A 14,862-nucleotide genomic window follows, 5' to 3' on the forward strand; every position below is an offset into this window, starting at 1 on the left:
AAACCTCCCCAAGATGGTTTTATGAAGGAAGCCTGCCAGTTTTTTGCTGTCATGAGCAGGTTTCTGATTCTGATTTATTTTCTAATTGGTAGGGTTAGAGTTGAAAACTCTTTCAGAAACCCAATGTGTTTTCTGAAATGGCACATTCAAGTTACTCTTCTGCTTGCCTAGGTTCTAACTCTAACTAGCTAATAGTGAGACTTTCCACGCTGGAGACACTCTCTCCTACGTTCATAGAAAGTGTATTACTGAATGCATTCCTGTGGTCTCTTGAGGCAGGAACTGTTTGCCAAAAGCCCAGCACTATTCTACGGGGGCCGAGGATGTGTCACACTGACTTCAGGAGCATTCTTGTGATGGCCCTTTATGCTGCGGCCTTGCTGTCCCCTTGAGATTGGCGATGGCCAGCAACGTGAGCCTACGTGCCCTCCTGGCTCTGTCCTCGACTACCCTGCTTGATCATTCTCACCCACTGTTGAGCTCCAGAGCAATGTCCTCAACTTCAGCATCATCAGAGACAGATAGCCTACTTATGCCACACATCGTGCCTCCTCCAAGGCTTTGAGTGACAAGGTGTCAAACAGAGCCAGGCAATTTGCTTTTCTAGCAAGTTGCCAGGTAACACAGTTGATGCATCCATACTTTGAAATAACCTCCCCATAGACATAAGATACCCTTTTGTTTTCATAATCTGGGTGGCTGCATAATTCTATTTCTCTAGATGTAATTCATTTCCACTGCTGTCCAACTCCATGCCAACCTCTGAGGATTGTTTTTGATATTCTAATATTAATTTTAATGCCCCCTTTTTAATAGTCTAATTTGAATGCAAGATACCTCATCTTTCCATGAACCTCCCGTTCTTTATTTTGGTTACTCCAAGTAACAGCCTGATAATTTTGGGAGCTTTAGATTACGCTGCTAAACTCTGACCCTCCTGAATTGAGAAATATTTTCTGGAGTTATTCACTAAAAAAAAAAAAAAACAGGACATTTGTGGCACGGGAAGAGAGGAGGAAAGTGCCTGATAGTGATAGAGAGAAGATGGCGATGCAGCCTTCACTGTGGTCACAAATTCATGCTAACTGAGGTTCTGTTCTTGATTTGAACACTATTATTTATTTACCCACTCCCTAACAATCTCATACACACATATAATGTACTTTTATTATCCTCTGTTATTCTGCCTTTCTCCCTTATGAGCCCTACTCTTCCCTATAAGTCTCCCTCTTAATTTCATTGTTTTTCTTTTCTACTTCACTGCATTTAATTAGGGTTACTTATACAAGCACCAGAGAGGTTTATTCGCTGAAATATGGGCAACTTACGAGTGGTTACACTACCAAGGACTCTGACCCCCCCACCTCCACAGTAACCATTAGCTGCCTACAGGTCCTCAGATCTCCCACCCATGATGGAATGTTGAGGATGCTCGTCATATGCAGGTCTGATGCAGGTACCCATAGCTGCTAAGAGTTCTGCCCTTAACAGAGCTGGATGAAAAAAGGGATGAAGTTTTGGTGCATAATACAGTGTGTATGAGCCTTGAACCCTAGTCTAGCTGCATCAAGGAAGGTATCTATACATATTTTATAACTGTATTTATGAAAAATATCTAAAAACAGGCCGTCTATGGAAGCAGGACTTAGATCAGGCATAGTGTAGAGTTAGGAGAAAGATTTGAGATTGACCAGTGACTACTACTTAAAGCTATTGACTTCCTCTGAGGTAATGAGAATGTTCTAAGATGGGACAGTAGTGGTGTTTGCTCTACTTCAGCAGTAGACGAAAAGCTACTAGATTCCACACTAGAAAAGATAAATTCTTTGGTACATTAAATATATGTCAAATAAAGCTATTGTAGTGAACAAAATGACCTGATGGAACTAAAAAGAGGTTTTAAATCTTCTAGTGTAGCTCTACTCTTCTGCCAGTTAGACATGGGGGGAAATGTAGAAGTGTGTGTATGTGTGTGTGTGTGTGTCTGTCTGTCTGTCTGTCTGTCTGTCTGTCTGTCTTTCTCTATTGAGCAGCTGGAGCACTTCATTCCCTCTTTCTTGTCCTATTTCTCCTCCCCCCCTTCTTTATCTTCCTCTCTTCTTTGTCCCATTCTCCTCCTCCTCTGTTTCTTCTTCTGTCTCCTTCTGCACTACCTTCTCCATCCTCTCCGTGTTTTCCCTTCTTTTTTTTTTTTCTACTCCTTCAGGTTTTTAAGCACGTTAATTTCAAGTCAGTCTAATATTTCAAAACATCCACATGTTTCCTATTTTGTGTAAATTTCAACCATCAGTGCCTGCCTATCTAACCTTAACTCAAAGTATTTTTAAATTTTCTTTCTTTTACTTTTCTAACTAATTAATGTATTTGTTCACTTTACATCACAGTCATAGTCCCCTCCCTCCTCTTCGGGAGCCCCCTACCCGCCCACCGCAGCTCATCAGGTCATATCAGGATTGAGTTTGTCCTCTTTCCCTGTGGCCTGGCAAGGCAGTCCCATCACAGGCAAGTGACTGAAAAGCAGGCAACAGAGTCCATGTCAAAGAAAGCCTCTGCTCCCCTTACTAGTGGATCCACATGAAGTCTGAGCTGTCCATTGTCTACATCTATGTAAGGGACCTAGGTCCAGTCCATGCGTGGTTCTTGGTTGGTGCTTGGACTCACAGGGCCATCTAGGCCCTGGTTAATTGGCACGATTGGTCTTGTGGAGCTCTTGTCACCTCTAGGTCCTTTTATTTTTTCCCCCTCATTTTTCCACTAGACTTCCTATGCTTTGCCTAATGTTTGCCTGTAAGTTTCAGCACCTATTTTGAACTGAGGCTGGGTGGAACCTCTCAGAGGACAACTCTGATAGGCTTCTGTCTGCAAGCGTAGCAGAGTATCCTTAATAATGTCAGGGGTTGTCGCTCTTCCATGGGGTTGGTTTTGGGTTGGGCCAGACATTGGTTGGCCATTCCCTCAATCTCTGCTCTATCTGTTCTGTCTTTATCCCTGCTTGTCTTGTAGGCAGAGTGAGTTTGGATCAAAGTTTTTATGGGTGGATTGGCATTCTCCTCTGTCTACTAGGAATCTTATTTAGAGGGTGTCCTTTTCAGTCGCCATGATTCCTGCTACTAAGAGTCTCAGCTAGAGCCCCCCCCCCCATATTCTCCCAGAGGCCTATTCTGACTTAGATCTCCAGCTTGTCACAGAAATGTCCCCACCCACGGTGTCTCTGCAGGCCTTCTGTCCTCCTGACCCCACTCTTCTCAGGTCTGATCTCCACTCTTATTTCTCTCTAAGTTCCCTCTCCTACCCTGTTCCCCCTCTTCAACCACAACCTCTGTCTATTCTATTTCCCCTTGTGAGTGAGATTTAAGCATCCTCCCTTGGGTCCTCCTTGTTACTTATCTTCTTTCGGTCTATGAATTGTAGTATGTCCTTCCTATACTAAATGGCTAAAATCCACTTATAAGTGAGTCCATACCATGTGTGTCTTTCTGAGTCTGGATTGCCTCCCTCAGGATGATCGTCTTAAAAGCACAGAAACACTGAAAACATGGAGGTAAAAAGATGTATGTCAAGTATGGAAAACTAAGCCATGTTTTCCTCATGTTTCCAGTCTGTGGGATTTACAGAAGAGGGCTGTGAGGCTGAGGCAACAGATACTTCCTGGAGAGACAGGGAGTTAGTGGCAGAGCGGAGCTGAGGACCTGTTCCCCTGTGCTTTACTCTTCTGCCCTGCCCTCCTAGTTCTGCACTTTGCTTTGCTTTGTGGTTCTAAGGCCAGCAGCCTTAGAGCTTAGACTGTTTAGGAGACAAGTGGCCTGAGTTGGACTCAGGTGCTGCCACAGAGTGACCAGGCTGTGTCTGACGAATGAATCTAGGGAGCCATTCTGACACCAGCTCCAGGTTTCTATGAAAATTTGATCACTCAAAGTGCGACGTGCAGTGCTTGTCACATCAACATAGTGTTTCAGCATTTGCCCTGACTTTGCCTTATTCACCTGAAAAAAGGAAGCCAGGAACATTTTTAACTCTTGCAACCTAAAGCTCTTAAGTTTTCAAGCATCAGTTTCAATATGATTTAAGCCTCGGAACACTTCTCACCCTGTGCTTTTATCATTGATGTGAATATCTGTTTTTAGTCAAATATTTCAGTGTAGACTATCTCTCTACCTGCTCCTGGTGACCATGGCTTACAAACTGGCCCAAGCATACAGCAAGGCTAGTCAGGAAGGGTGCGTAGCCATCACTGTATCTGTGTCTAATTGTTTATCAGTTTCTTTTCTCATGGCTGTGACTAAATATTTGAGAAGCAAAGTAATGGAGGAATAGTTTATTTGGTGTCACAATCTGAGGATATGGTCCTTCATGGACATGAATATTACCATGACGTTCAAAGTTGCCCCCAGTCAGAATGCTAGGGAACCCTTAGGATGTAGTTGTCACTGTTCTCCTCAGCTTTCAATTCTACACCTGTTCTCCTAAGTCATCCCTCTCCCTATGGGAAAAGCTATTTTGTTTTTAGTTATTATTTTTTCATTTGCAGCTGTAGGTGTAGTTTGGAGCTACAGCTCTTGCCTAAGCCCATGCAAGGCTCTGGATCCACTCTCCAGCATCATTAAAAAAAAAGAAAATCCCACTCATGTGATGCTCTGTTCTCAACAGAAATGGAGTAGTTCTCTGTTCATGTACGGGATAAATATCAGTTCCTATCAGTCCCTTTCAACTTTAGCTCTATATGGACCTGAGGAACTGAGCTTCACAAACATGCAAAGGGCATTGGGCCTTAGAGCCCCTCAGGACGTCATCTCTTTATCCTCCACCCTCTTCCTGTTTCGTAGCAGTCTATCAGTCACATAAAGAGACGTATTTCATGTAGCATTGATTATTCAGAGATAGTAATTTACAGGCACTGATTTCATGGCTTGGAATTCCCATTTACCAGTTTATCTCCTAGAGTATGCGTGCAAAAGTGGAAGGAAGGAAATGCTTGTTTTTAAACCCTCCTTCTGTTAAAATATCTTTTATTTGCCTTACTTAATTGTCATTTGGGAGGCTTACTGCCTCCATCTGCTGACCTAAGCCTAGTCCTGGAGGCTTCCAGCAGTCTAATCTAGGCCTAGAATGTTTTCAGCCTCTGAGACTTACTTCTGAGTAAGCTCACCCTTTGTAGCTCTTTCTGAACTCTGGCTGGCTGGTTTGACTCAGCTGTTCTGGCTCAAACTCCTCTCCAAGCTGGCGTATTCAATGTGGCTTCTCTCAGTTTTTCACTGAGTTGTTCTGCTTGGCCCCAAACTAACTCTAGCAGTCTGTTCTAATCTTCTGGCTCCTCGTCGTTCTGCGGCTTGTTCTGTCTTCACCTGTGTCTAGCTTGCTCTTTCTTCAACCTCTCTCTGGAAAATGTTCTCGGTAAAACTGCCTCCGAATTCCACGAACTGAATTGTCAGGAACTCAACTCCACTGCGCTGCCTCTCAACTCACTGACTCAACTGACCCGCCTGAACAGAACTCAGAGATCTGTGTACCTGTCTCCTGAGGGCTGGGACTAAAGGGATATACCACCATGCCTGCACCAGCTTTTCTTTACCTGAAACTTGTTCTATACTAGGCTAGCTCTGAACTCAGAGGTCAGCATGCCTGTGTCTCCGGGCATTAAACGCGTGTCTGTATTCCAGTCAGAGCAGCCATGTTGCTGGATTAAAATTCATCTACACCCTTCCTTAGAAAAATTGGCACATCCGAGAAACAGGAAGCAACGATTTCCACAAAATACAAACTCAAAATGGTAGAATGGACGTTGGCTATGAAGGAATCAGCCTTTTGATATCTAACTATTATGGTTCTGCTTCTCTGGGTACCAAATTCTGTGTTGCTTTCTATCCTTCTGCCAGGTTCTGAGTCTTCCAGCAGCGCGGGCTCCTCAGGATCGCTGTCCCGCACCCACCCGCCTCTGCAGAGCACGCCCTTGACCTCTAGTGTGGCGGCGGCTGGCTCTCCTGCCTGTCTGGCCTATTCAGAGAATGGAATGGGAGCCCAGGTACCTCCCAGCAGCACCAGCTACATCCTCCTTCCACTTGAAACTGCAACTGGTATCCCGCCTGGAAGTATCCTCCTTAATCCACACACAGGTCAGTCCTCCCCTGCTTTACTGGAGGTACAAGTTGTTAAAGGTGTGTCCTCCTGTTTGATAACCGAAGTTTGCTGTCAAGTTTTCTGAGAAGTGCTTGAGTCGGAGGCAGTGTGAAGACTACTCAGAAGTGACTTTGGGGGAGTCTGGATTTACAGCTATGTATGTAAGTGCGTCAACATTCATATAGATCAGATATTTGTCATATAGATTGACATTCATATAGATCCCAGGAGCGATCCCTTTTCAAGAGTCAGGGCCAGAGCACCATGATGGACCACTTGCTTGGCATGAGTAAGCGTTGGGTTTAATTCTCTGCCCTGAATATGGAGAGGAGAAAAAGCAAGAGGAGGAGGGGGGGGAGGAAGAAGAGGAGTGGGAGGAGGAGGGCGGGAGGAGGAAGAAGAGGACCCCAGGCAACACGTGAGGCAGCATCCTCTTCTCTTGGTCCCTTCCTTGGCCTTGGAGTTTTACCCTCTTCCGAGTCAGCAGTGTCAGAGCTGGGGTGTGCTAATCACTAATCAAAGCTTGGTGTTTCTCACACCCAATGCTCAGTGAGCCTGCGTTAAGCCTGGTGTACTTTTCACTCAAAGACATTTAAGAAGTACGAGGCATCCCTTGGATTCCTGGACCCCAGGTTCCTGATTATAGAAGATTACAGGACTTCACCCAGCTCCTGCAGAGTAAGAAGAAGCCACAGGAGTAAAGAGAATAATGACAAGTCATTAAGTAGCTCCTCACGGGGATAATAGCCCTGGCCCGTCTTACAGTGAGGCTAGAAAACTGTCCCTTCCACAGTTATGGCTCATTCAGTGATGACCAGCTAATTTCCCTAGGGGATCAGATAACTCCCATTTTAACAACAAAGAACTTAGGAGTCTCAGTAGATAAACTGAAGAGAATCCCTAAGGAAATCGGCCCCCCTCCCCTCCACCCTGCACCTCCCTCCGCCCCCCTCCGCCCAGCCACACGTGCAGAGGCACATGCGCACTCACGAGGCCTCTGTCAGATCTCAGGAGGGAAGAGGGCTCTGCTGGCTGAAGTATGCCAGCCTCCCTGAGAAACAGAGCAAAGCCGCCACCACAGAGAGAGCAGAGAGTCCCAATATTATTAGAGCTATGCCAGCACCCTTGACATTCAGAGCGTTTTTATCAGTGTCTGGAAAGAATGGAATTCCCTGGAGAGGAGTCGGACATTTAGCTCGGGTGTATAGAGTATTATGTCAATTACCTCAGCTTGAAACTACAACAGCAGCTGGATGACTCGCAGGAGTGATCTGGCTGGGTCTACTCACGTGGGCAGTGCTACAGGCAGTTAGAGTCCTTGACGCAACATGGGAGCAACGGTAAAGCTGCTCCTGGAGTGATTGCATGTTCTCACAAAGCGTATGGACCCTTCTCAGGGCATGCGATTCGATGGAGACGTTCTGAAAGAGCACAAGTCTGAGAGAACAGAAACCATGATCCTTTTTATTGAAAACCACCTGAGAGCCTCAGCCTGGGTACTTCTGAGGAACGTTTTCTGAATGGCTCTGGTTTCATTGGGATTGCTGTAAGGTTCATAAAGGATATTAAAGGAGAGTGGTGTCATACCACACTTCCTCAGGGTGACCCGACTGTTGGTGTAGAAGCTGTTGCTGTTGCTGCTGACTGGATAGAAAGCTTGCAGAAAGAAGCAGGCAGGGAACATTCCTTTGTTTGTGTGATTTGGTGTAAGCAGAATTCCAGAGTGTTTCTAAAAAGGCACAACAGTATGTTTTATAGAGTATTATTAATAATGATAGCATGGCTTTGCATATGAGTGTATATATTATCATATATAATGTCATGTACTTAGCAAAGAAATGGAATTCTGCTGGTGCCAAGTCCTGATTCCCATTCTAATGAATGGAGTCACTTGAGGCTGTTATCAAAGCATCTCTTTTGAGAAAGGCTCTCACCTAGAAGGTAGGCACCACGGGATGACTCCTCCGTAGGCGTTAGTCTGCTTTGACAGACAGACGCTGGCACTAAACTCTCCATCACAAATGACCATGGTTATTGTGTTTTATAATATAACTGAGTGAAGGGAGGTGAGATGTTACATGTCCCAGCTAGGAGGATGGCTCAGTGGTTAAAGCACTAGCTGTGTAGGCCCAAGGGCAGGAGTGAGGACTCCAGAATGCCTGGCGGCCCTGTTAGCTTGCCTGTGGTTTGAGAGCTGGGAGAATCTGGAACATTCTGGCTAGCAAGACTCGCTGAACTGCAGAGCTATGGGCTTAACTGAGAGATCCAGCCTCAATGAATAAGGTGGCAAGTGACTGAGGAATACTCCTGACATCAGTGTTGAGCCTAATGCACAGTCACAGGCATGCACAAGCACATTCACAACTTGTACTTACACACACACACACACACACACACACACCTGTGTCCACCTACATGCAAACATACATACATGTGAAAATAAAAAGTAAATTGTATTTCTTCCTTCTAGAGTTCCTTTAGTTTCATTGATTGAAAATATACACATTCTGGGATGGAAAGATGGCTCAGTGGTTAAGAACACATACTGCTCTTGAAGAGGATCCAAGTTTGGTTCCCAACGCTCAAGTCAGATTGCTTACAAGCACCCATAAATCCACCTCCATGAGATCTAACATCTCTGACTTCTGTGGCCACACACACACATGTACACACAGACACACACACACACATACACACACACACACACACACACACACACACACACACACACACACGAGAGAGAGAGAGAGAGAGAGAGAGAGAGAGAGAGAGAGAGAGAGAGAGAACTAATTAAAATGAACCCATAAGAGGGAAACACATGCATGCATGTGTTTGTGTTTAGCGTATGTAATACATACTATATACCTGTCAGGGTGTGTATATGTATGTAAGTACACAAGTAACACACACCATGCGACTCTTCTGTGATCTTTGCTGTAATTTATATCTTCTGGGCTGGAACCCATCCTTTACTGCTGTCACCATGGGAGAGAGACTGCTCCTCATACCTTACCAATACATGGCACAGATACTTTCATGGTAAAGCACATGACTGCTATGCAAATGAAAAAGAAGGAAGGAAGGAAGGAAGGAAGGAAGGAAGGAAGGAAGGAAGGAAGCAAAGAGGACATGACTATTCCTAGGCATGATGAGGGAGAAGGTTTATTGTAGATATGAGGGAGATCATAGGCAGAGGCGGGTCATCTGGAAGAGTCCAGAGTGACCATGACCCTGAGCTGTGAGGAGAGGTGGGGGGGGGCGGGGAGCAAGGAGAGAGCAAACAGTATATGAAAAGGCTAGATATTCAAAACGTCTGGATGATATAGGGAATGGCCACAGGGGAAGAGCAACCCAGCCCCTGCGCTGGAGAAGTTTAGGGTAGGCGGATGTGGTATGCCAGCCATACCTTGTAACAGCTAGTCCCTGAGGGATGCTGGGAGATCCTGGCAGCCAGGGCTACTTTGATATGTTAAATAGGCTCAGTTAGCAGTTTTGGGGAGTTGAGACTTAACATCTTGTTTCCTGTGCCCTTGACAAGTTCCCTTGCTGGTGCATTTTAAATGACTTTCTGGGGGGAAAAGTGTACTATTAGTTAATTAACTAATGTATTAATATACTAATGTATTAGTTTATTACACTTGGATTCACTAGAATGATTGCCAAACTTCTAGAAAGAGGTATTGGATGGTTACTGGTAAAATAATATTTACCAGCCATGTCATGTGTTTATCAGATAGCACAGTGGTTTCCCACCCAATGCTGTATACTTGAGAATGTGATCCATGCATGAAATTATAACTGAGCTTACACGATTGGGTCAGTGGGCAAAGGTGCCCGCCGCTGAGCTTGACCATCTGGTTTTGACTATCGGAACTCATATATAGTGAGCGAACTGACTCCTACTTGTTGATGGATGTGCGGTACCTGAACATGTGTGTCCTGATCATGTCTACTGCATGAAACAAAGAGTGGACCATCCTCTCTGCTTGTACAGCGGACTAAGCTCTTGCTATGTCCTAAACATAGGGCATGCTGAGAACCTTCCTGTGTGTTCCTGTAGCTCCCCCAGGACAGCTACAGGTATGCATTTCATGTTTATGTGGGAGTATATGGTTGTGTGTATGTGTGATGTGTATGTGTGTGTGTGTGTGCACATGTGTGTGCACGTGTGTGTGTGTGTGTGTGCATGCATGCGTCTATTGTGTGTGTGTGTGTGTGTGTGTGTGTGTGTGTGCTATATGTGCTCGTGGGTAGACACAGAAGCCAGAAAGTGTTGGCAGACCCCTTGCTCTATCACTCTCCACTTTATTCCCTGAGACAGAATCTCTCTCTGAACCCGAGGTTAGCCTAGCGGCCAGCAAGCCACAGCAGTCTCTGCCTTCCACAGCACAGACGTAACAGGCAAGCGTGCAACCACATCAGCTTTTTGCACGGATGCTAGAGATTCCAACGCAGCAGGTCCTCAGGCTTGCTCATCAAACACTCTTACCTACTGAGCCCTCTCTCCGACCGACCCCCAGATGTTTGAATTTTGTCTTGGCCACAGACTTATCTCTCTCTCAGCCTCACTCGAACACTTTTGATCTCCCCAGGCTATTTGCAGGTGCCTGCAAGAGTAAGTCGTCACAAAGTAGCTTTTCCAACACTGTCTTGCCTGCCAAGCAAGTCCAGACTCTGCATCCTGATCTCCCTTCAGCTGTCCTGGATCCCACTCTCCTTTGGGTAGCTTTAGCACAAGTTTCACTGCAATCTCAAAATGCCAAATGGGCACCACACACACACACACACACACACACACACACACACACACACACACACACACACACACACAAACTAATGTCGCCCCTACATGTCATATTTTCAGGCTGCTTTCTCTTTCCCTTTTGCAAATCCGTGACTGTAAGGGCACAGCATTTTGGAGGACCTCACTCTGAAGAACCTCTCAGTACTGTCTCTTTCAGATGCTCCTCCTGGGCTTCTACAATGCTAGGATTTTATCAGGATTCCCAGCTTCTGTTTTTCCAAAGTTGTTCTAAACTGTGCCCTGAAATGTTGGTGCACTGTCTCTCAAGATGTCCTTCAAAGGCTGAGTTAACCCTTGCCTGTCACATGCTTTGTCAACATCTGCATACATGGCCTTCTGCACACAAGACCCCCCCCCCCCACACACTCCTCTCCCTCCTCCATTACGTTCTATCAAGTGGGAAGCAGCCATGCTTTGGTGTCAAGAGTTTATGGCTATGTTATTGTTTATGTGACTTACCTTGTGCGTTTCCGTGTCACTAAGATATTTGTAGACTCCTTGAGTGGAGGGGACATTCTCAGCTATGTTTTATTTTAAAACACGTACTCAGAGACACAGACACACGCTGCGCCTATGGAGGTCAGAGGACAACCTTGGAAAGTCAGTTCTGTCCCTCGGCCGTGTGGGTCCCTGGGGTTGAACTCAGATCATCAGGCTTGGTGGCAAAGAGCCTTTACCTGCTGAGCCATCTCACTGACTGTAGTCAGTTCGTTTAAGAGTTTTTTTTTTCTTTCCTGCAATAACAACAAAGTGTTCTGCCCTGTGCAATTATTCAATAATTACATATTACTGAAGTAATAGCAGAAATGTTGATGTAGACCGCAGTAAACTTTCTCAGCTAATATGTGTCTGAAAGGGATGTGTATTTTACATTCAGTCTCTCTTTCTTAGTTCTTTGAACTAAGGGCACCCTAACTTATTTCTGACATCAAGCATGTTCCTCCTGTGCCCAGTGTGCATCCTGTGGTCCACTGAGCCTGCTCCCACAGTTTCTGGAATATCCACTTCTATCAGACTGAATACACTCAGGCCCAGGCAGCCTTTTCTTTCCCTTTGCAGTCTGCCGCAGCTGTCACTCAAACTAATTGCATGTGCTCGGTGTAATTGTGTCTGGATTGGTGGAATTCGTCAGACACAGAGGAGCTGCTGTGGCCTGACTTGAAAGCCAACAGCCACCTGGCCCAGGTGTCCTGGAAAGTTGCTTTTGTTCTCTTCTTGGGCAGCCATGTGGCTTTTCCTCAGCTCTGCCACCTTTCCCGGGTGAGCATCAAAACCAAACCCGGCACTTTATTCTTCCTGCTCTTTCCAGGCCCAGCCACTTCTATCTTAGGAATCATTAGAGCGCTTGTAGGCAATTATTTTGGGCCATCTCTTGCTTTGCACCACAGTGTGCTAATCGCATTTCAAGCTGTGGTTGTAGAGTTTACCACAAAGGATGCTGAGCATTTGGGATTGTATTCTAACTGGAGTTAAAGGTGGATTTTTATATTTCTCAGAGATGGCGGCTTAAAGAAAAGTCATAACAGAAAAGGGTCCATTCATGTGTGTGTGAGAGCCAGGGTATGAACATGTATGTGTGCTTGTGGGTGAGTGTTCATAAAGGTATGCATATGTGTGTGTGTGTGTGTGTGTGTGTGTGTGTGTGTGTGTTTGTGTGTGTGTGTGTGTCCTATGAGGCCATAGGTCAACAGCAGGAGTATTTCCTCAGCCTCAGCAGCCATCTGTTATAATAATGATAAATACCACAATGCGGCATATCTGCTATAAAGAAGTGTACCCAGGGGGAGTGGAAGGGGAGAAGAGTTACGGCCTGGAGAAGGGGTAGAGGATGACTGACCTTGTGGACAGTGACAGAGCCATGAGGGCAGAGAAAGACACACACACACACACACACACACACACAGGGGGGGGCAGGGGGGGTAGTAGAATGGGCAGGGCTCTTATATCGGACACACACCTGGTGTACACCTGGCATGTGGCAGGTGATGATGTCAGAGGTTACTAGGTCCCTAGAGGCAGGCTATCGGGGCTGCCTATGTGCTAACACATAACATCTTGTTTTTTGAAATCATCTCTTTCATCAGCCTCACTCACTATGGAGATGCCCCAGGAATCCTCCTATCTCCACCTTCACAGTCCCGGGGTTAACAGAAAACTGAGCATTAGCACACTTCAAAGGCTGATAGAAATGGTTTTAAACTGAAACAATATTTAGCCTTTTCCATGTTGCTGGCTTTGGGAAACAATGGATTACAAGTTTTGAATCTAGAAGAAACTTGGATTTTTAAGGAAAAAAAATCATATAATAAAATGTAGCTAAAATTAAGTGGCAATGGTAAGACAGCTGGTACCCGGGACATTTAAGAACTTCAAAAAGAAAAAAAATGTTGCTAGGTGCAGCGGCCACGCCTATACTCCTATCGTTCAGGAACTTGGGGGATATCCTGAGGCCCAGTGGTCCAGGCCTGACAGGGGGTGACCTCAATCACTCAGCCTAATCAAAGTATTTTCTGTGACTGGATTTCCGGTTCATTTCCTGTGGCTCTCGGTGGTACTGGCTGTGAGACTACTGTCAGGACCTCTGTAGTCCTGGGAGGTCTATTCCTCGATTTGCAGTAGTTAAAGTGTCTGAGTTTCTTTGTTTACTCCTATTTCCTAACAGCCCATTGTTTCATGAGGCTTATGCATGCACCCTGCTAGAATATTCTACTTCCTTGAGTCAGTTTTTAGAGTTACCCCCAACCCATCGCTCTCCTGCTCATTTCTTGCTGCTAACGTCTCTCAGAAGCTTGCCAGTCCTCACTTGTTCTGCCTACATATGAGTAAGAACATCAGGGCAGGGTTCCTGTGTGATTGATTGCATGCCTCTGGTCCTGAGTAAGGCATGCTCCTGAAAGCCCTGTGTCTCACTCAGTAAAAATGCATAGGCTCAGATGTTTGAGATTATGTGCTGCGGGAGAGCTCAACCTGTTGCTGGTACCCAACACCCAGCAGGGAAGGCTTCTCCTTGGAGCACCACACTGGTACTGGGAGTCCTCCTCCAGCTAAGCCTCTTCCTCAGGTTCCTGCCGTGCGCGTGTAGGGATGCCAGGTTATGGGCAAGTGAAGCAAGCAGTTGGCTGGCGCATGGGTCCCTTTCACCCTGTACTATGTCTTCTCCCCCGTTTTGCCAGTACTGCCGTGACCACACAGAAGAAGTACAGCTTCCACGCTTCCCCTTGCCTGTGTGGATCCTCACACATCAGCAGATGCCTTCCAGTTGTCATTGTTACTGCTGTTCTGAGTGGCACTGTGTCCTCTTTTTGTGTCCTTTGATGAGTCCGTTGAGTGATGTTAGGGACCACCCAGAAGTGACCGGACTTCGGGAGTGTCACTACACAGAGGCATCTCCCGGTTCTCTCCCTTGCTGCTTGCATTTGTTGTCGTTTCGTTTGCTGAATAAGTCACCTGGTGTCTCTGAGCCAAACTTTATTTCTGCTGAGGTGAAGATGAGAATGCACATTCTCGGGGATGTTGGAAGAGCTGAGCTCTGCGTGCAAGGCCTCTGCCTGCCACCCTGGAGAGACTGTGCCCTCATCTTCTGTTCTCTGGCCTCCCACCCTTTCCTTCTGCATAGCGCGACCCGCATTTCCATGTCTTTCTGAGCATCCACCTCCTCCATCTTTTCCTAAACTGCAAAGCTGCACCTTCACTAGGCAGTCAGCGGTATCACAGGGAGCATGGCCTTGTCTCAGAAGGTGAGGCTATAGACATGGTCTATTGGAAGATGGCCCTACGGGGGCCTTGGAGCCAGCATAAGCTAGCTTTGGCCACAAGTGGTACCCCTGTGTCCTCCAAGTGAGGCCCACAGTATTTTAAAAATATAAAGCCTTAAAAAGAAAAACAACATTACAAAATATAGAGGGGACTGTAGATGGAACAGGAAAAAAAATTTATATTAAGCA

The 14,862-nt window shown here is 45.9% G+C and overlaps 1 protein-coding gene across 17 annotated transcripts in view; it reads left to right on the plus strand.

Moving 5' to 3' along the window:
- Positions 1-14,862, plus strand: part of ARPP21 (cAMP regulated phosphoprotein 21) — a 167,912-nt gene that overhangs the window by 92,130 nt on the left and 60,920 nt on the right. For 14 of the 17 annotated variants that reach the window (XM_084753523.1, XM_084753522.1, XM_084753525.1 and 11 more), the window contains one exon: positions 5,874-6,110. In XM_084753523.1, the coding sequence (XP_084609649.1) occupies positions 5,874-6,110 (237 nt within the window). Of the gene's footprint in view, positions 1-5,873; positions 6,111-14,862 lie in introns of those variants that run through there. The other 3 variants (XR_014773754.1, XR_014773755.1, XR_014773756.1) reach the window with 1 other exon arrangement.

This window comes from Acomys minous, assembly GCF_964271855.1.
Source record: "Acomys minous genome assembly, chromosome: 13".
NCBI lineage: Eukaryota > Metazoa > Chordata > Mammalia > Rodentia > Muridae > Acomys > Acomys minous.